The sequence below is a fragment of the Corvus moneduloides genome, chromosome 1, assembly GCF_009650955.1.
Source record: "Corvus moneduloides isolate bCorMon1 chromosome 1, bCorMon1.pri, whole genome shotgun sequence".
In the NCBI taxonomy this organism is placed as follows: Eukaryota; Metazoa; Chordata; class Aves; order Passeriformes; family Corvidae; genus Corvus; species Corvus moneduloides.
The window spans coordinates 27914545-27936760 of NC_045476.1; the positions used below are offsets into that span (position 1 = coordinate 27914545).

The 22216-nt window shown below is 37.6% G+C and overlaps 1 protein-coding gene across 3 annotated transcripts in view; it reads left to right on the plus strand.

Moving 5' to 3' along the window:
- The window catches only part of POU6F2 (POU class 6 homeobox 2), a 333404-nt gene that overhangs the window by 150523 nt on the left and 160665 nt on the right, over positions 1-22216 (plus strand). For all 3 annotated transcript variants that reach the window (XM_032103316.1, XM_032103326.1, XM_032103335.1), the window contains exon 4: positions 904-1132. In XM_032103316.1, the coding sequence (XP_031959207.1) occupies positions 904-1132 (229 nt within the window). The remainder of the gene's footprint in view (positions 1-903; positions 1133-22216) is intronic.

Here is a 22216-nt window from a genome sequence, read left to right on the forward strand (position 1 = left end):
TCAAGATGTGCAATTTGATGAAAAATAAATAACTGTGATTGATCATCTTTGATCTGTGTAATGCAGAAAATGTGATTCTCTTTGGCTGCATTCAGTGTTACAAAAAGGGAACATGTATGTATTGTGTATATTTTAAAAGTCAAGTTTAGCAAGATTAGATTTTGTATGTTTTTCTAAAATAAAACTTAAGAAGTTTTACATATTTAGGAGGTTAAAATATTTTCATTTCTTGTGTAAATGATTTCTGAAATTAATATAATAATTTAATATTAAAGAGCTTGTGCAATTTTAATGCAGAATTATTGTCTCTGACAGTTATGTCTGTCACACAGAGCTCCTGCATTAGTAAAGGTATTTCATTATCTTTTATGCCAGATATTTATTTTCTTTAGAGCATAGTAGTATGGCACTTTATAAGACTTTAAAATATTTCCCATCTCACTTCACAATTTTATCCAAGTTCAGCCATACTCTTAAGAAGATACTCAATATTCTTCCACTTCCCAGGACAGTCTTGGTCCACAAAAATTCTGGTAGTTGTTGGTGTAGTGTTTTCTGCTGTTATCAATCAGTATACAACCAGGAATTTCTTGGAAATGTTGGCATTTAGGTACTTGTAGACCAAGTTGAGTTAGGTCTTCTTTTGCTCATAAATTATCTTTGGTGCATGTGTAATGAATTTTCCAGTCTAGATTCAGCTGAGATCACTACTATGCTATGTGACAGTTTCAGACTGTCATGTTTGTCAAACCTTTCTGTGTTGGTGAAAATGTATGCTTTAAGATACCGGAAGCAGTGCATGTCTGTAATGGCACATGAAAAGATCTCAAGCCAGAAGAGTTGTAAGTGTGTAATACTGAGCTATACACAGTAAAATAGGTTTGTGTCTGTGATTTCTTACAGCCACTACTGACAGCCCAACAGTTAGCCTCAGCAGTAGCAGGGGTGATGCCAGGAGGCACTCCAGCCCTGAATCAACCAATCCTTATTCCTTTCAACATGGCTGGGCAGCTGGGGGGCCAACAAGGACTCGTCCTAACTCTACCTACAGCAAATCTCACCAACATCCAAGGACTGGTAGCAGCAGCTGCAGCAGGAGGCATCATGACTTTGCCATTGCAAAATCTACAAGGTAAGTCGTTGATAATTTTTCTAACAGGTTCTTTCACCTGTTTTACACCATCTCTTTCTTTTACACTGAGTGATCTCTTTTTCAAATTAAATGTTGCTCTTCATGAATACTGACAAGTAATACCTGGATTGTTTTTGAATGCTTGGGAGATACTTAGGGGCTATTTGTCTTTATGAAAACATATTGGAGGTTGGGTCTTACATTCTATGGGTCAGTAATGTAAACCCCTTGAATGACTCATTAGGTTTTTCTGTCATCAGTGATAAATGTTCTCTACTCACAGATCACTTTAAAATTTCAAATCAAAGAATAATAGAATCATAGAATATTAAGGGTTTGGAATGGACTTCAAATATCATCTATTCCCAACCCCACCTGTCATGGGCAGGGCCACCTCCCCCTAGAACAGGTTGTGCAATGCCTTATCCAACCTGGCTTTGAACACTGCCAATGTTGGGGCATCCACAACCTCCCTGGGCAACCTGTTCCACTGTCTTATCACCCCCACAGTGAAAAATTTCTTCTTAATATCTAACCTAAATCTTCCCTCTTTCAATTTATACCCATTATTCCTTGTCCTGTCACTGCAGTTCCTGATGAGAAGTCCCTCTCCAGCTCCCCTGTAGGCCCCCTTCAGATACTGGAAGTTTGCCATGAGGTCTCCATGCAACCTTCTCTTCTCCAGGCTGAACGGCCTCGGCTTTCTCAGCCTGTGTTCATAGGGAAGGTGCTCCAATCCTCTTACAAACTTCATGGCCCTCCTCTGGACTTGCTCCAACAGTTCCAGGTCTTTCTTATGGTGGGGACACCAGAACTGTGCACAGTACTCCAGGTGGGATCTCATGTGAGCAGAGTAGAGGGGCAGAATCACCTTCTTTGACCTGATGGCCACACTCCTTGTGATGCAGCCCAGGATTTGATTGGCTTTCTGGGCTGTGAGCACACACAGCTGGCTCATGTTGAGTTTTTCATCACTTGTCAGCTCCAAGTCTTTCTCCTCAGGGCTGCTCTCAATCACTTCTCTGCCCAACCCATTGGTGTGTCTGGGATTGCCGTGACCTGGATGTAGGACCTTGCGCTTTGCTTTGTTGAACTTCACGAGGTTTGCTTCAGTCCACATCTCAAGCCTGTCAAGGTCCCTCTGAATGCCATTATCCCTTCCTTCCAAGCAAGTTGACTGCAACACACCACTTATTTCACCACTGCTGATTAAAGCAGCTGTATGAATAGCAACGACTAAAAATACAGTATTGCATGAAAATAACTTTTTTTTTAAACTTTTACAGTCAAATCAGAGTTTTCTCATCTGTCATCCATGCCCCAGATACATGTTTTTGTTCTTGCTGTGGAAGGTCTGCTTTATCAATAAGGTTCTGCCATCCTCTTTCAAGTTATTGAGAAAGTTGCATGACTCCAAAGTAACTAGGAAAAAGTTAATCTCTGTATGTATCCTCTCTATTGTCTGAGCTGTACCATGTTTCCAATAGTTCTACCCTGAGGGATCTGCTATGTTTTCCCTGTGGTCTAAAATCAGACTGAACGCAGATTCTATAAGAGCCCTTTTCTTTCCTAGTATTCTCTTCTGTTCAATGTGTCTAACACTGTTAGGAACAGTACTCAATCCAAGTACATATGATATAAAATTCATATGTATTTATTTACTATTCCTAACTATGTTGATGGTTCTCAGAATGCAGTTGCTGCTGAACAGAATGGAACAAAATACAGCAAGATAAGTGTTAGCCGGTATCTTACAACAGAATTGCATAGTTTTAGTGGAAGAGGGCAGTAAAGGAAGTGATAGTCCAGTGTGAAAGTGACAAAGGTATGACCAGGAAGTGTAAAAAGAAAGGTTTAACTCTTTAGATTTATTGATTTATTTATTTATTGTTATTTCTTTCCAATGTAAATGGTACAAAAAATTTTCCACCAACAAAATGGTAATTTTTAAAAATTAATCCTCTGCACTGTGGCCTAAATACCTGTTAGTCACCAAACTCTGGTGGCTGCTGATGCATTGTTTGAAGCACCAGATCCTACAGGTTGTCAAACAGAGAAAACAAAGAGACAGATCTTGTGTTGAACAAACTCCCTTACAAAGCGCATGCATAGGACTCTCACCTGTTGGAGCAATTACTTGCCTTTACCTTCTGCATGTTTTAAAGTTTAATGTCAACAGACCTCTCTTATCATAGTTGTAAATGGTTTTCACTTTAATGTTTAAAATAATGTCTCTCTCATACCATTAAGCTGCACCAAAGAACCTGTCATTCATAAATGATAGATGAAAAGGACACACTAATGCACAAATTTTGCTTGTTTAAAATTTGAGAGTGCATGTAAAGTAGGAATGGGAGATTAAAAAAATAATGCAAGAACAGGAGCGGGTAAAAGCAGATATAACAAAGTGAAGGGGAAGTAGCTTTTTAGCGTAGGTGGATGATGAAATCTTAATGAAGAAACAGGCATTATAAAAATGTATCCTTCCACTCTGGAGTGCTCCAGGTTAGAGTTGCTGGGTATGTAGTATTATAAATAAACATAAGCTTGTGCAGTTCTTACGTCATTTATTCACCCCGTATTGAAAAGCTGCAAGGTAGGGATTAAGCCAGGCAACCTTTGCTCTTTAGTTTAGCCATGGATATCTAATTGCTAGCTGAAAGATGTAACTCTGCTGCCATATAAATTTTGCAAGCAATGACCTTACCAGATGAAAAGGTTTTCTTTATAATCTTTACTGGTAGATAGGAGCCTGGGATCAAATACGGACTTCCAGGACCAGCAGGTTCAGTTCCCTGCCTATGAACACAATCACACCTTCCATAATGTATCTGAAAGGAACAGATCTCATGAATTTATTTAGTTGTGTTGCTGTTTGTTTTCTTCTCTACCCTTCCATCCTGATCTTCTAAGCAAGTGCTACTGCCTGCCCTCAGTTTTTGGAAATGAAACTGATACACAAGGCAGCAAAGTAATCTGGTCAAGATAGCTCCTACCATCCTGAATCACAGCTGTAAACTGCCATTGCTCACTCTGTAGCCCACTGTCCAATGCATGCATGAATGAAGATAGGAATCAGGTGAGAGTGGGGAGTGTTGTGTGGTGTCGTCAGTTCCATTGAACCTGACTGACTTCTGGTCCCTGTTTTTTTTGTGGTTGGTTGAAAATAATCATAGAATGTGTGTTCTGTTTTGTAGACAGCACTTTTATAAGTATGCTCATAAAAGCCCATGCTTGGACACAGTTGGGTAATTCCTGCTCTTTTGGTGAAATCAGACCACAGTCATCAGCTTCCATCTCTGAACCTCACTGTAGCACGATCAACTTAGATAATGGGAGGACATGTTTTCATGCTGTTTTCCAACCTGTCTTAATATTCCTGTTGTCACATCTGCTGTCCCTGAATTTTCAGTGAGGTCAAGCATAGATGTCCACAGCTCCTGTGGGTGGGGTCTTTTGTCTTTCTTCTCTCGTAAGTAAACTTCTAAAACTCTTCATTTCCAACTACCCCAGCTAAGTAACTCAAAAGACACCCTGAACACTTTTTGAATAATGTGTGAATTCAGAAAAGTTCTGATCTGGCAGAGTATTTGAATTCATACTGAATGTTGATCAAGGGAGTAATTCCACTATATTTTTTGTGCTCCACATACATGTTTAATTTATTTTTTTCTCAGGAACTTTCAGGTCCGGTTCAGGGTGATAAATATGAGACCTCGAAGTGCCTAGATAAAACAGTGAAAATCCTCATTTGTGAAAAAAGAACACTCAATGATAGGAAACACAGAGGAGATATGCTAAGTATTTGAGAGAACATGAGTTTCTTTTAAAATGGAGCAATTAATGATTGCTCACAGAGTATAACTTAGTGATATTGCCTATTCTTCACTTGCCAGTTACCTATAAAAAATATTTTTTTTTCCCCAGATGTGTTTGTGTTAAATTGTTCAGTTGCTCTATGGTCCTGATCCACCACTAAGTTGATAGGAATTTCATTGCTGTAAGTGAAAAGAGATTTAGACCAGACCTCTTCCAAAACTTCTCTTCTTCATACATACTTGGTTATTTTCTGTTCATTACACCCTGTCATTTGCTATGTACACTGCTATACCGTATCTGTTCCCTGAGCAAATAGATCAAATGTGTGCGAACAGAAGGAAGGGAAGTGAATGTGTAAATTCTTGCTGTGAAATTTAGGAAAATACGTTTTCCCTGGCTTCAAGCAAGCAAATTTCATATGCACAACTAATATGCAAATAATAAAATTTACTGAGATGGAAGAGGGTTGGTGGCAGAATAAAACTATCTACCTTAGTGAAAAACAAAAATCCCTGAACATAACACCCATTCACCTGTGGAATTTTGACTTTCCACCAACAGTTCTTTGAAGAAAACAGTAAAATCAGCAACAAGAACTTTTTAGTGTAATCCACTAAAAGCACTGAAGATAAAAGTTTAAAAACTATCCATGAAAGATATCATCCCAATAAACTTACACACCTGTTTTCCCCTCACCATTTCTTAGAAGTACAGGTGGAACATAGCCATGCTTTCCTAAAATTTTGCAGGTGTCGCAATAAGAATGGTGAGGTCGTGAGAAGTGAAAAAGTGAGGCAGGTACCCTACAAGACAGTGTGTTTCCTGTCTTCTGCTCTTAGTCCATTGCTTCTTGGCCTGTATTTATGGACTTAATGCAGAAAGTAGTCTGACAGCCTCCCTCTTAATCGTCCAAACTGGTGCTCACAAATACTCATCCTCCTGCCTTCAGGAAACTTTTCTATGGGCTGAATAGTTTCAGTTTTTGCATCTCTTTTTCCAGGTCAGATTTCTCTAGGCTTTGGGAGGAGTATGTTCTTTTTTTTAATTTTAGTTATCCTTCTCAAGAGACTCTCCAAGGGACTAGTTGCTTAATCTCAGAGTATTCAGTAATGCCTGGGAGCTGATATTCATGAAAAGACATTCTCTCCTTAAGCCCATCTGATTTTTATGTCTCAATGTGATATTTCTGTATAGCTGAAACAAGAAACTTTTTGGGTGGGGGGGCTAAATTTGTTCTGACTTGTTTTCTCTATGTAATTTTAACCCTGTGAATTTCCTGTTGAAATAACTGAAAAATGGGAAGGCATTCCAGTCCTGGGGAGTTGTTAACAGCTGTCCTCTCTCTTTTTGGTTTCTTTTCCATGAAAACCAAAGCAGTTTTAGCTAAAAAATTAAGGTATTTTAGCTATTCTTTTAGTATAGTATATGTGTTTTGAAATTAGAAAATGGCAGTGTTTTCTGTCAGCTCACTGCTGGCCACTCACCATGGGTAACAGTCTGGGAGTATCTCTGCAAAGGGCTGGTCCAAATATATTTTATCACATAGCAATGGCAAAACAGTGTTCTAGATATATGTGCCAATATGGAGAGAGAATTACACTGGAACCTTGAAAGAAATCAACAAGCTGGAGACTGTAGCCTCATGGCACTGAAACTTTGTGTATTTTATTTCCACTACCCATTGTACTGCTCCTAAAGTGGATGTCAATAATTTATTTACAAGTCAAAGTTTCTCAGTCTTGAGTCATGAAAGAAATGAGAACAAACTATCTCTCTAAATCACTAGTGCAAGCCTTCAGTGCTGAAAGGAAGTCTTGCATAGCTGAAAATGTGAAATCATTAAATTACATTATTTAAACAGCAGCAGGTCATATTTTAGCAGCAATACAATGGAAGGAGAAATGTATTAAACATCTTGAGAGATAGGAAACAGCCATTAAAATGCACTGATATGGGTTACAGTTGACACAGATAATGGTAAAAAAAAATTAAGGAGGCTTTTTTTATATAGAGATCAGTCAAAAAGAATGTTAGGTAAAGACAAGAGTAACAAAAAGAAAAAAACCCTATTGTTTACATTTATTAGATCTTGTTTCCTGTGAACAGAGATTTGTATCATTAATTGTACAACAGATAAAGTAAACATGCTCTGTCTCCATTCCTCCATGTACACACACCTTAAAAATCAGAAATCAGAGAGAGATGAAAAACAAGAAAGAGACAGAAAAGAAGTAAACTAAAAACCTCAATTGCTTACTGATCTACAGTCCAAATTCCAGTTCCTTAGAACATTTTTCCCTTTTAACTAAAGTGATACAGTCCCTATTCATTTGTATTCCCCTTCAAGTAACATGAAATAGCTTTCAGAGTCTACAGAAAGGCAGTGTTTCACTTATGTATTTTAATGAGCACCAATGTCAGTAATAATCAAAATGATGTTTCACTTAGAGGAATAGTTTATTCCCAGGTACTTTTGCAGTGTACTAACATAACCAGAACAAGAATGACAAGAACCAAGAGGAAGAGCTGCACTCGTAGCAATTTCTGTGAAGCCCTCAAACCAAATATACCTTCCCTTATCACTGTATAAATGCTGCTCAAAATGCAGTCACTGTGAAGGGCTCACTTACACAAAGAAGGGGTTAGCCAACCCCAAAGACAAACCTCCCTAGCTTACTACATGGAAAGAAGTAAGAGAGAGGTGAGCATCCGTAAGCACACTGTGGCATGCACAGTGTCTATGGATTAGCAGCCACTACAGCAGGTTTCCTCAGGCTATCAGCTGTATCCCATCCAAACTGTTGTAGGATAACTGAACTAATATGCAGAGATCGCTGAAGATGAGATGAGTTATCTCTGTCTGGTCTCCCAGGAAATGTACTTTTTTGGAAGACCTAACATTTGTTTTTGGAAGAAAGGGCAAAATCTCCTTTTCTGTAGGTAGTATAGCAAGAATCTTACTGGGTTGTTTGTTTATTTGTTCGGGTTTTTCCCCATAATACAAGGCTTCTCCTGTGCGAATGCATTGGCCCCATGTTAATTGCTCATCTTGTTCAGTGGCAAATTGCTGCCTTCACAGAGGGAATGTGAAAGGTTCAGGTCTGTATTAGTTACTAGTTGTTTATTGATCCCTCCCAGAGTGTTAGCTATTTGTTGTTTGGTTTCTCTGCCCCATGAGTTAAAGGCCTACCATCAGAGGCATTAAAATGCAGTAGCCTTAATGCTTGTGTGCTCTGTTGTTGACCTCCGCCCAAAACAGACCTCAGACATGCCTATATTTTTGCTACTGATGGTTATGGAACAACATTGGTGAGAAGTAACGATGTGACGTAGATCAAGTTCTGAAACCAAAGTGTTCACACCTACTTAAATGTTGCAGGCCAAGTACTGACAAAGTCTAAATTTCCAGACTTCTATGCCAAGAAGCAGATGGGAAAGAAGTAGTCTGCACCTCCCCAGCCTCCCTGAACTTTCCACCAAAACCCTATTGGTTAACTATCCTCTAGCAGGCATGACCACTAAGCTAGGAGTTGTGGCATGACTGGTATGTGAGGCCTGGTCATTTGGGGGAATGTGCACCTTTATTGAGCCCTGACTTAGACTGATACTGCTCCTGGCAGGAATATTCTGCATGCAAGATTATAAATGAAATTTCCATCAACCAGAACATGGATGCATTTTAATGCTGCTTTTAAGGTGTATCTTTGCACCTGTTTTGAGAGGCCTTTAATCTTCTTCTTGAATTTAGACTGTCACAATTTAAATTAATGTAGAGAAAACTCATTCCAATAATGTGAAGCACTCAACTTACTGTAATCTTACAAAAGCCAAGAAATTTCAAATGCTAGTGAAAAACCTAGCTAGCGTTTGTCACTCTGTTCTTCACCTCTGCATTTTCACACACATGCTACATGCAGTAGTGGATCACATGCAAATAGGTAGGTATGTCTAGATCACATACCAACAGTTGGGTACATCTATATGGTATATACACATGCTGGTTCTCATGCTGGTCCAAGACTCTCTACTGCAGTAGAGAGAGTTGTACAAAGATTACCAGGATGGATTTGCAGCCTTCACTCTTAATTTCCTTGCCTTAGTGGATTTAAGTCAGACATTTATAGTATTTGTGGTTTAATTTCCTTTGTTTTTCCATGGTCTTTGTATTAATAAAATCCCTGTGATTCATGTTTTAAAAACTCCCTGGATACAGACTTCTGTTCCTGATTCACCAGTGAGATTCTAATCAAGGACATATATATTTAGGGACTCATAAAAGCAACAAAATCTTTATTGACCAACTGGGTTTACAGACATTTTTAATAGTGTGAGTTTTGAATGCATGGAACATACAAATTAAATGCCTGAGAGCCAATTTTTTTAATGAAATTTCTTTAATGTCTATGTGATTCTGTACCACAGAACCATACACTTCCGCTTTATGGAGACCTCCAATTCTTTCTTCTTTTTTTTTTTTTTTTTTTTTTTTTTTTTTTTTTTTTTTTTTTGTCATGGAAAGTTCTGAGTGTATCTTACGACTTTCTCATTAAAATCTTAAAGTTTATGCATATTGAAACATTATATAGAATTTTCTTTTCTCCTTTTTAATTTGAGAAAAAAAATATCTCTGCCACTGAGACTGCCCCATAAATGGGAACAGAATCTACCCATCAGAACATCAGAAATTATAAAAGTGAAACTTCTTTCAGTTTTCTCGTCCCCAGACCTCTATGCAATCTTACATCCTCTGGGTAGAAAGTTGTACTCATGGAGATCTTCAGGCTTCCACTTCATTTTCCTGAAACTGCCTTCATTCCTTGTCTGTTTCATCTTTGCAAGCTTGTTAGTCTGACAGATGTAGCAGACCTGAGACCTGTGTTCTTGCTCTGCACTTTGACCCAGGTGTTCCATATAATGGAAGACAATTCATGCACATTTTTTGCAAGTCTTCCCACCTGTAAACAAATGTGTAGATAATTAACAGTTATTCTTTCCTACAAAGTGGCTTAAATCACTACTGTTAGATGCCTTGAGTTCCTCGCACACAGCTAGATCTTTGCTAAATGTTCTAAATTCCTAAGTCTTGTAAATGTAAATGTAAAATACTCTAAACTCTTTTTTTCAGTAGCTGCAAAAATAAAGTGAATTATTTCCTTATTTTTTGGACCTACAGTCATGTTTTCCAGCTCACAGAAGGACTGGAGGTTTCCACCAAGGTCAATAAGATCCAGCACCATATGGGCTCTTAGATAATTGCCTGCTATAGGTTTTTTTTCTTATTTATTTTTACATAAATATTGCTTTTAAACTTAATCATCTGTAGACTCAACATATGTTACAGCGGGGATTACTGTAACAGGCATATATCAAACCAGGAGTCCCGTGGAAAGGAAGTATATATGGACAGATCCTCGGTAGACGTTTCAGAGATGTTTATTTCTCCAGCCGCATGGCCGGGGCTCTCCTGAGGAACTCCCCCAGTCACGGACCCGAGGGTCCTTGGCCACACAGGGAAACACAAACCAGCCAATCTGGAATGAGGCTGACCAGGGGCAGGGAAACCCTGTGTCTCCCCCCCAGGGCCCCTCTCCCAGGGCTACATGGCAGGGGGGAGGGACCCCAATAGACATATATTAACAGACCCTTTTTTCACTTAGTTGTGTTTTAATATGGTAAATTATGCAATGTTAAAAATAAATCTTCATCATAAAAACAAGGTACTCGTCTCATTTCCAATGATTAATTCTATTCAAGTAAATGGTGATGCTTCAGATTTACAGTATCTTTTCCTTTCTGTTTCTCAGATCCCATTTCAGTCTCTTGTGCCTTTCCTCATCCAGAACTGACTCTATCCATCCTTTATATTTCAACTTGGTTTCTTAAGCTATTCACAACCCAAATATTCCTGAATGTAATCTGTACTGTATAGCTGATTTCCTATTGTGTCAGCAGTAATAACTGAAGAAGAGGTGATAAAACTGTTGTAATTTTACCATTATATTGGATTTCTGTATTTTAGAAGATGTAGTTGTAACAGGACATGAATCCTGTTTAAAAAGCAAAGAAATGATAGTAGGACATTTTGAGGAAATTCACTTATTGGGACCTTGAAAGTTGTTTCTTTTATCTTTCTTATTTTTAAAAGGATAAAACCTCTCAAGAACAAACTCTGAACGTGTTTTCTGAAAACAGTCTAAAATCTGAACAGAGCAATCACTTAGATTCTCTTTTCAAGATTTTAGCTTTTCTTTTCCCAAAGCAGTGCTTGTGAATTGTGAAAGAAGACTGTTGTTCCCCCCCTCCCCCAACACTGCAGCATCTTTAGAAAATATTCAGTTCTCCAACCCCCCAAGCTTTCCTATTACTGGTAACCAAATCAATTCTTTGAATATTTGTTTTACTCTGCTTTAGCAAGAGCGCTTGCTCATGTTACATTTATCTAATATGAGCACCTTGGCCAGGTGTAACCAAAATTAAAAACATATATTATTTGCTCCATTTCTCAAAAGAATATTATTGGTTCTAAGTGTAAGACTTATTAAGTATATCTTTATGCATTTATGTTCCCATGAGTGCCATTATTAAAAAAATTTTAGTGATATTTATATATATTCAATGTTCAACATCAGATAATTTGAGTTTCCTGTGTTTGTAAGGTAACTCACAAGGGAGAAAGTTGTATTAAATAAATAATACAGATAAATTTTATACTTCCATATATTTCAAAGCTAATGCAGCTAACTTTCAGTGGAATGGTAACATAAGACGCAGTGCTATAATATGATTGATTTGTTTTGACAGCAGCCAAATAATTGAGAGTGAAAGGTGTCAGCACAGATGAAATATTGTATAAGCCACATTCAGAAGGCAACCCCAGCAGCAATAGCAACTGGAGTTTTATTTCCTTTGATATCGCACTGTTACTCACTTCCAGTTTATTATAAAACCATGTAAGGTACGCAACTTTATGTGTGATGGAGGCTTTTATGGAGGGGATAGAAACAGAAGTTTGTCAGGTACTTGAACAATAGATACTGACAATGCGATGTATGATGGATACAATATACAAGGGTAAATTATCTTAATCTTTCCCACTAGTTTTTTCTCTTCTTTTAAACACTTTTTTTCAGGCTACTGCTTATCTGGCGTCTTACCTCTAGCTTGGAGGGTAAGTGATTCCCTCCAGAGCAACCAGTCTATGGATTGCCTGGCAGGGGATTGCTGCAAAAACATTGCTGCCGTTACCCTCCCCAGCAGTGAAACCTAGTTTTAGTTCACCTCTTCTGCACTGCAAACTATACAGCTATACACTTTCTGGCTAACTGAGACAGGGTAAGGCTTGTATGTTTGTATCATGGCATCCTACTGCACTACAAGGATTACAAAGAAATATAGCATGTGTCTAGGAGACTGCAAGTGCATGAGTAACCTACTATAGAAGGTAGCCAAATAGACCAGCTGAAATAATGCCTGAACATGTAACATGATACGAAAATCACTTCTGGGCTTTCTTAAAAGTACATTGAACAAGAAACTATGGCATGTTTGTAAGAACCCAAGGTATAAAGCTTTCCTTGTCCTGAAGTGCCATTGATTTCAGTGGGAGCCAGACTCCAAGGTACAGATTGAATTGAAATTTATATGTCCTGCCATTCATTTCAAAAATGCTCCATTAAGAAGACACAATCTGATGTGAATGACAAGGGTTCTCAGTAATGAGCTCTTGCTCATGCAAAACAAAACAAACTATGACAACCATCGTGTTAACAAGATCAAGAAGCCTTGCAGCTTTGTAAAGTAGCATCTAATCTATATCTATATCTATACCTATACCTATACAAATACAATTATTTTACTTGAAGAAAAGTAAATAACAGAATGGGATGAGATTTCCAATACAGATCAATTTATACACAGTCCCATTGCGCTTGCATTCTTTTTGTCTTCTGATCTGGTAATTTCATAAATGGCATGGTTGAGATTAGAAACCAAGGCTGAGAAACCTAAACCTACTGTTACTAATACAGGAAGAGTTTTCAATTGAAGTGATGTAGGAAGGCAGGAAGTAAAATATATCTTACTGTAGAGAAGGCTGTATCTACTGAAGTATCTTCTTTAAAACAGGTAGAGCAGACTTGAGTTTTCAGCATTTTCTTCATGTTTGACCTGTGCAGACAATATTTTTTCTGGAGAAAACTAAGCTCAAAATTCCACTACAAGTGCATACCTACTACATTCCAGAGCCAAGTGGATATACAAAGGACCAAACCAACAACTGGCCCTTTGGATAGCTTCAAGACCCATACAATCAGTGCAAACCAGAGTAAATATAGTCCAAAGTAGAAACCCTGAATTGCAAGTAGAGGGAGTGAAAGGGACTTGGAACCAACTGCTTCTATCTAGTCATCTTCTCATACTGCAGCATATTACTTGCTAACATTGATGTAGACATGTTTCAGGAAGAAGTAATTTGTGACTATTGTATGTGCAATGAAAACAAATCCTCATTGCTTATGGTTCAGAGCAATATAATCTAGGTAGAGGCTTCTCTTAGAGCACTGAGTGCCCAAGTTGCAGGACTGTGTGTCTTATGTAATAAATAGTTCTCTGCCATCAGCACCTGCAGTTAAAATTAGTTTGGTAGGTCTGGTTTTAGCCAGCAGCAGCTGTAGCATTCTCTTTAGCAATTGAAGAGAGAATGCTGAACATGGAATGTCTTCATGTTTGTGTGTGCATAAAGCTATTGATAGGCATTGAAATGGGAACAATGAAAGCATAGACTTTCCAAGTGTCATGTTTTCTGTACAGATGTTAGTCTCCTCATCAACAAGTATTACAGGACTACATGAAAACATGGATGGGTTACAAGACTCTTGGGAGAGTGCATAGTACTCATGAAAAATATCTGCTTTCCTTGCCTTTCTTATATGACTTCAGATATTTTCTTTTCCATGTCCCAGCTTGTACCTATGAGCATATATGTATACTTCTACCTTTCCTTTTAGGCTTCAACTAGCTCCTTCATCCAGGAGCCTCTGTCCAGTAGGCTGAGGAGTACAAATTCTTCCTGAGAAGAATTTCGCGAAGTAGTGTATAGAGGTAGAAGGTCTAGTTAATAGAAAGATTCTCAAGTGTCTAACATGTTTCCTGGCCACTGTAATTGGGATTCCTCTTTGGTTGTTCACCTCTTGACTATTAGAGGCATTTCTCAATCCATTGCTGATGGAACAAAAAGCCACTGAAAGAAATAGGAGTGAAAAAATCAAAAAAGAGACAAGTGAGGTGAAAGCCAAGAAGCACAGCTTTCTGGCCCTTAGCTGGCTAGGCAAATGGAAGAGATAAAAAAGTAAGCTAGCCACTCAAATGAACCAGCTCGCAGACATTTCCCACATGTTTTTGTGGACATTTTTCTGATTGGTCCCATAACCCAAACAACTTCTTATTTAGTTGAAGATAAAGCTTTGAAAGTTGAAAGACCAGACAGGTTGTCTTCATAGTAATCCCTACTCCATAAAGATTCCAGTGACTATTAATAGATGGGATTTTGCAGACTTCAGCATTGTGAATAGTTTCCTTCTTAGACGATAGGTTTTCGCTAATCAGGAACTAAAGTAAACAATTTTCTCAACACACCTCTTCTTCTGAAGTGATTCCACATCATTGTTACAAGTAAATAGTCAGCTCTAAGTGGTAATTGTGATACGCCAGCACAGAGCCAAATCCAGAGGCCCTCAACTCTCAGTTTTAGTGAGGCAGATTCATTTTAGATGTGATGCTTGAGGCCCTGTTGACATTTGAGGGTTTGGGTTTTAAAAATCCCTATGTGAAAACCCTCAAGGTTTGGCTGACTATAACCCGCAAATGGTTTGACAGGACCCTATTTACAGAGACTGCTCAAGAGCCTTTCCCTTCCCCCGTTTGAGTGGTCAGCACTGACATACTCCATTATGAGGAAGCCCCACTTAATGTGGAACTACTTTCAATTGTCATGAGCACTCAGCTTTATTTAAACTGACACCCTTTTCATTGCCCCCAAGCTAGAATCCCAATGTCAGAGTGCTTCAAGAACTTCGGATTCAAAGCCATACTGCATACTGTCTGGCAAAGAGCTGTGATAGAGTGGTTCTAAACTGCACAGAAGTGAACTTCTGAGATGGAAGGACAATCCCAAAGGTGAAGGGAGACATGGTAAATGGATATGCTAGGTAAGCAGAGGAAAAGAGAGCAAAGGGAAGGCTTGCCTGTAGGTTCAGATTGGAAAAGAGACTTGGAGGACCCATGCTTCTCTCTTCCCTTGCTCTTAATCAGTTCATTAAACTTCAGTGATCTGGGGTCGTGCTGTTAGAAAGGGTTACAATTCCTTTGCGTTCCAAGAGCTTCCTTCTCCCACCACAGCAGGTTGCTCAAGAACCAAGAACATGCGTAAACAATCTGAGATTAAACAGCATGGAAATATTCATGCTCTATTCCTACAGAGGAAATATAGTCTATCTGTAAAAAACAGTTAAGTGACCACTAGATCACTCCTGTTTCTTAATATTAAGCAAATGCTAATGCATGTGCTAGTTCATTGAAGTGGTCCTGTTTAATATGGAAAAAAAGTCATTTTAATGATCCTCTGTTTACTAATAGAGAAACTAAGTCACAGAGTAATGAAGTGACTGCCCTATATTTCCCAGCAGAACAATAGCAAAACTAGCCATAGAAACTATGTTTCCAAAGTCCAGTCTGCAAATGCATATTTACAAATTTGTAGGGGAAGAACATTATTTTTAAATTAGTGTAAGAAAAAAGTATTTAAAGAGAATACTGTTACAGAATATTTTCTGGGTGCTCCTATAAAACATTTATTATAGATTGTTTTAAAGGCTGAATCCTGATTGTCTCAAAGATATCTTCCTTTGGCTTTAGGGTGGCTGCTTCCATAAGTAAAATTAACAATATTCAGTTGCATATTTTAGCCTAAACAAAGAGAAAAAAGAAGAAGAATGGCTCTAATAAAACACAGCCAATGTCTGAACTGTGAATGGTTTCCTCCTTTTCTCTCTTCTTTCCACTGGAGAAGTACACTATCGCACTAGTGGTTTGGGATTCAGTAATCATCTCTGCTTTCTGCAAATCTAGAGCAGTTTATGGTTTTGTCTGAGTTTTTGTTTTAAGATCAAATGTCATTGTCATGGAAGACTTTTTTCTCAACATACAGCTACATTTCAAAAATATACCTGAAATTTAGAAGTGGAGGGAAGGAGAGGGAAGGGAGGAATATCACTACTTGGGTTTCATGCCAGATTTTAATGTAAAATTAATTCTTTTAAAAAGATTTTTAAAAAACCACAACATTTTTCTAATGTGCATTAAGAATGTTGGAGAGCTCACTGAAGCATATACTTTGAGCTTTCAGGAGCAATCTGTAGTCAGGCATTTTAAATGAAAATTGATTTGTGATTTACATGGTCAGTGGAAAGAAAATTAACTTATGGAAGGTTGTAATGAAATATTAGACAAGTAAAAAAGTAGATGGTGATCTAGTGGAACTAAAAGTCCCATCTGGAAGAATTCTGTGACATTTTTACATTTATCTGTGTTCTGCATGAGTTGTAATGTTAGTGGTAATTTTATGGGACTGAACTGAAATGAAAAGGGTGTTATCACAGATTGCCTACAATATAGGATTGTGTTCAGTGGAGAGTCCTGTACCCTTTTCTCCATTTTCCTGTAATATGACTCATTGCACTTTTTTCGGCTACTGTTGTTGAATTCATTCAGCCTTTTACTTGAGGTTATTAAAGAGGAACATCAAATGCACACAAAAACAATCTAGCAGCACATTAAAAATCAACACGGCTGCTTCCACTTACTCCTGCATAGGTGAGGCCCTATCCAGGAGACCCTTTAAAATATATGCTAAACTTGCACGTTATCATTCTTAAACACAGGCTATTAACACAGGTTTTAAAATACATTCTCTTTCAATTTATGACTCATCAGCATAGCAGGAGCAAAGAATTAAAGCTTTTCCAGAAAACATACTGCCCTATTTCTGTTCCTCTGTTCATTTTGAACTCTGATATTCACTGTATGACATCCCTGATTGCTCTTGCTGTCAGTTTCTCGGAGAATGAAGAAAGAGAGACGTGTCAGAATAACATGGTGCCATACTCGCTGCATTCTTCTCCTGCTTTTGTACTAGAAAATCTTTCTCTTGTTTCAACAACACAGAATTTACTGGTAATGGAAATAGGAACTCTTGTACTAACTTCTACTACATAATCTTCTTTCTTCTGTAGACTCCATGTATGGCAACCACTAATTTCTTGTAACTTTACACAGTTTGAAATATATGACTCTAACTTGGCAGAAGATTAGTATTCTTTGGAACCAGTAAGATTTATTAATGTCTTTGTCAAAATTAATCCCATTGTGGATTTGGAAAGTTCTCAAATTTTCAAAATCTAGAGAAAAATCTTCCCATCAAAGGCTTGCTTCCTTCTGTTATTAAATGAATTAGTTCTATGTCCTATCAAAGTCTTCTTTGTTGAGGACATCTAATCTTCCTTTTCACAGGAGAAAATATCTTTATGCCATTTCTTCCTCTCTGTTCCTTTAGGAAATACATAGGTGTCATATGAATGCATGCTAAGCATTCTAGTTTCTTTGCAATGCACAGGTTTTCAACATGGCTCAGCAGCATGTAGGGTTTGGACACTCTTGAGCAAACATGGGCTGTAGACTTGTCCCTCTTCTCATGTTATTTTTTTCTAATCAAAACTGGAGGATCAGGTTTGAAATTATACCAAGTCCATATTACTGTTAGCTAAAGTCAAATTAAAACCAGATTGTACAACTAATATGTGCAGTGTTTTCGGTCGAACAAGTGCAATACAGAAGAGTATAGTTTGAAACATACCATATATTTCTCCAGGAAATTTATTTTAGAAGCATATTTGAAAGAGGGGAAATATCACAAATCCTTCACAAATAGTATATATGATTTTTAAGAGAATGATGTGGCTAATCATGGTAGGAGCAGCCTTTCTAATAACAGGATACCGTAGAGGTCAATATTAGGTATTGGCTTTCCATCCTATCCATCTGAAACAATATACCATAGTGAATGTAATCAGTAAATGGGGGCAAATGAACCTATTAGAAACATTAGCATTGCAAAATGACAAGTTTTGAGAAATAGATGTTAAGTGGATCCTGCAGCTGGTAATTGTCATCCTGGGAATAATTACACTAATTAATAGTTGCTAACCCCAGACCCTTGTGCCTGTAACTTTGAATGAGTTAATGATTGCTGCTTTTGAGACTGTATTGCTGGTAGATTTTCACTAAGTGTCAGTAGAGTAAAAAGGCCCCAGGGGAGAGACTGACTCTGATGATCTTTAGGGTTCCATTTTTACAAACCACAAGTACATCTCTGAATGATCAGATAGCATCTCCACAGACCACAAAGTAGTCGGAGATTGTCTAATGAAGAGATCCATTTCATTATAAAGTTACTGATTTGTAAAGTTAATATTAAGTTCATGTAACCTCAGGTGCATAGCACTTGCCATCAGAAGGTTTTACTTTTGAGGCTGTGCTTTAAATGAGCCACAAACCCCAATTTTTTCCATTGTCTTTCCTCTTGACCCTAGTTATGTGGACTCTATTTCTCCTGAAATTAATTTAAAATGCTACCAAATCTTTATCGGCAAAATTTAATTTCTGTAGGCTTTTAAAGACTGGGAAGCTTATTTTACAGAGTGGGTCTGTATTCCTTTGCAAGACCCATGCAAGTGGGTCTAATTCCTTTGACTATTCTGTCCTCTTTCTCTATCTCTCTTCCATCCCTCCTACTCCCCAATAAATAACTATATGAGTCCTGTAATATCCATAAATTTGGGACATATAATCTAGCTGACTTCCAAGAGTGAATATTAGGGATAATTTTGTATTGTTAAAATAAATAGTTGACTGATGTCAAGATGGCAAGAGAAAAATTCCAGTAAAATCAAGATTATGTTCATCAAGGATAATGAAAAATGTAAGGAGAGCTGTATTTCTCTTAGTCTTGCAGTCTGTGAATGAAAGGGTTATTAATATACTTTTGGAAATTAGTCCATGGTCTTTGATCAGATGGAATGATAAAACAGATTGAGTGCTGCCCCATGTTGGAGCCCATTTTTGTCACATCAAAGAAAACAACTATGTAGTACTACAATATCGTAAGTCCAAGTTACTTACAGTAGTACACTATTAGTTGATGATTCCTCATAATATCTTCAGGGAGTTAGAAAATATCATAAAAATAGATCTTTTCTTAACTGCATTTGCTGCTTCTGATGTTTTCCCATGGCTCTCCACACAGACAAGAGAGCTCTTTAAGGTCAGTGTGAGTTTTCCTGTCCTGAGCCATAAAGCTGCTAGCTGACAAAGATCACATCTTTTGTTCTGTTGGAAAGGAGAACTGCTTATAGAAAAATCTGTGAAAGTTTCAAAAAATTGTAAATGTTGGTACTTCAATGTTGCTTTGAACATAGAACGTGGAATATAAACCTAGTATCTGTACAGCATGTAGAAGCAGGATTAAATATGGCAGTTGTATGGGCAGTTTATTAATTTCTACAGTCTGCAACAAAGAACTGATTTGTAAACTTTCTTCTTGTTTTTCCAGCACTTATTTCTCATAGGCATGTGCCATTTTTTATTTGCTTTGTTTTGTTTACTAATTATGTCCATAAGATAAGTGTACATAGTGCCAAAGGAAGATAAGAATGGTGACGTAATTTTTAAGGAAGAAAGCAGCATGAATTTTAGGAGCCACATAAGTACTAGGTGGCTCCTTTAGAGACCACAGTGCCATGTAGACAGAGGAAAGTGTCCCCAAGCTTTTGAAACCAGATATAGAAGCTAAATCATTGCTATCTCCCTTAATTAAGATTCTGTGTTTCTCCACATGAAAATTTATGGAATAGTATGTTTTATAGTGGTAAGTTTCAGAAGGAACAATCTGTTAGGAATGTATTGAAGTAGCAGAGCTAAATGGTACAAAATAAAGAAACGTATTACTGTATCAACTAGCATCAACAGTCCTTACAAGTCTTCCAAAAGATTTGATACCTGACATTATGTTAAAAAATTGAAATATTTTAAGAAGTTTATGTTGCATTTTCCATGGCAGTAGTGATGAAGTTCAGTTGTCTTTATCTTCATTCACATACCTGAGAAGGGTGGCAAATAAAAAAGATGATATTAGGCTAACTGCTGGTCTGCTTGTGCTCTGTAAAACAAGAAGAAAATGAATGAGACCTATATTTTCCTGAATTTATACAGAATGTACCAAGGATGCTATAAGTTAAATGTTACAAGTTAAACAAAAGAATACCAGAATATTATGGAACAAGAAAACAATCACGAGAAAAGGACGGGAGGAAAGAACAGAAACTGGGTGGAAGATAATGTTCATGGAAGCTGCAATCCATCCAACAAGGCAAGGAGAAACAAATGGCACTGAAAATATGCCAGTTGTCCAAAAAGATAGATATTATATACAGCAAGAAATGAATAGAGAAATAATGGTAAAGAAACTACTCATTGAATAAATGCGAGGGCCCGGCTTTCAGAACTAGAGTGGCTTTCAGGCACTACAGTACCTCAATTTTTGAACTTGGACAGTGGCAAAACCAGCTGGCATAGGAAATATTGGCACTCTGAAAATGGTCACAGAGCCCATGTGGTCTCCTTATGTCAGTGATGACAGAGAGCCTGCCCCTGGGAGACAATAGTCATTACTTAGTGACAAAGTTAACCAGACGGTGTATAAACCCTTGTCATTTGACATCAACCATGCAGATTAAGTCTTTTGTCCCAGACATTGCAAAGATCATGAGACCTGTGAGAGAGAGAAAAGGACACAAACTGGAGGCTTACAGTGAGTGGTCTCATTTTCCTCTGAGCTGCAAAACTAATTAATTTTACTTTGAGAGTTACTCCTTAGACTGCTGTTGTTGAAACTGGTCATTTAGTACTAAATTTCCAGAGGTCTGTGGCTAGACAGAGTCTAGTCTTGTGTACTACAGAGAGCATGGACTTCATTGAATTCTACCTATTTAAACCACAAATAGCTCTCATGGCCTTTTGTATGTGTATTTTTAGACTTTGATTCACTGCGCTTCAAAAAACAGCCGTCTATCTAAGCAGGAAAATTTTGATTCTGAGTTAGTATTATAAAGATAAAAGGTTAGAGAAAATCACAAAACAAAAACTAAATCTGGATTTGAGATGAACAGAGAACATTAAATCCCATAGGGTGTGAGGCACAATAGGCAGTGAGGCACAAAAATATTCATAAAGCCAAAGAACATAAATGATTAAAGGCTGGAATTAAGCAAAAATGTGAAGACATGTCCTGGGCCTATTGGATGGATTAGAATTTCCTTTGATACCAGTCTGGTCAAAATTTTGCCATTGTGGGGATAAAACAGAAGGCCTAAACACAGGGAATGAACAATGAAGCCAGTCTGGGAATGTGAGACATACTGTCTCTGGAGGCATGGTGTATCATAGAGTCTGTTTTGTTCTCCAGTTAAAATCCTTGGTTAAGTTGCATCAGTGCTGCCACTAGGAAAGGCTGTAGAGCTTAGAGAATGAACACAGCAAATTTATGTCTGGAAGAGGGGATAATTCTTGTTTGTTAAAGAAATATTACTCATTTTTGTGTTTCTCTTTGTGGCTTTTTGTCACTAACATCTTTGGAATAGTGTGGTGATAGATCAGTTCATGGAAACAAGATGTCCATCCCAAAATACATTGGCAAGGAATAGAATGTTTATGAAATAAATATTTGAGTGTAACTATAAATGTATTTTACTATTGTTTTCAGTGCGGTGTTGGAGAAGGATTGCTAATTGGAAGCAAGATGGAGAAAGATATGAGAGAGAGGGACTTTTCTGGTTAAAAAAAAAAAAAGTGATAGACATTATGGCCCAAACTATGTTCTGCTGGTTTTAAAATTACGGTACACAGTAAAAGTAAATCAGCGAAATCTCTCCAGAGGTGTATTTTATCTGGTAAGGCCATAAAGAGCAGGATCTACTACTCAGTTTACAAAATTGTTTCAGCATTTAAATACAGCCTCTACCATAATACATAGACAAAAGCAATGTCATTATTCTAGATTTCTTGCAGTGCAGCAATTAAATTTCAAGACATTTCAGAAGCTTCTTTAAGATAGAATTGCAGAACCTGACCACATTTTCCAAGGCTCATCTCTCTTCA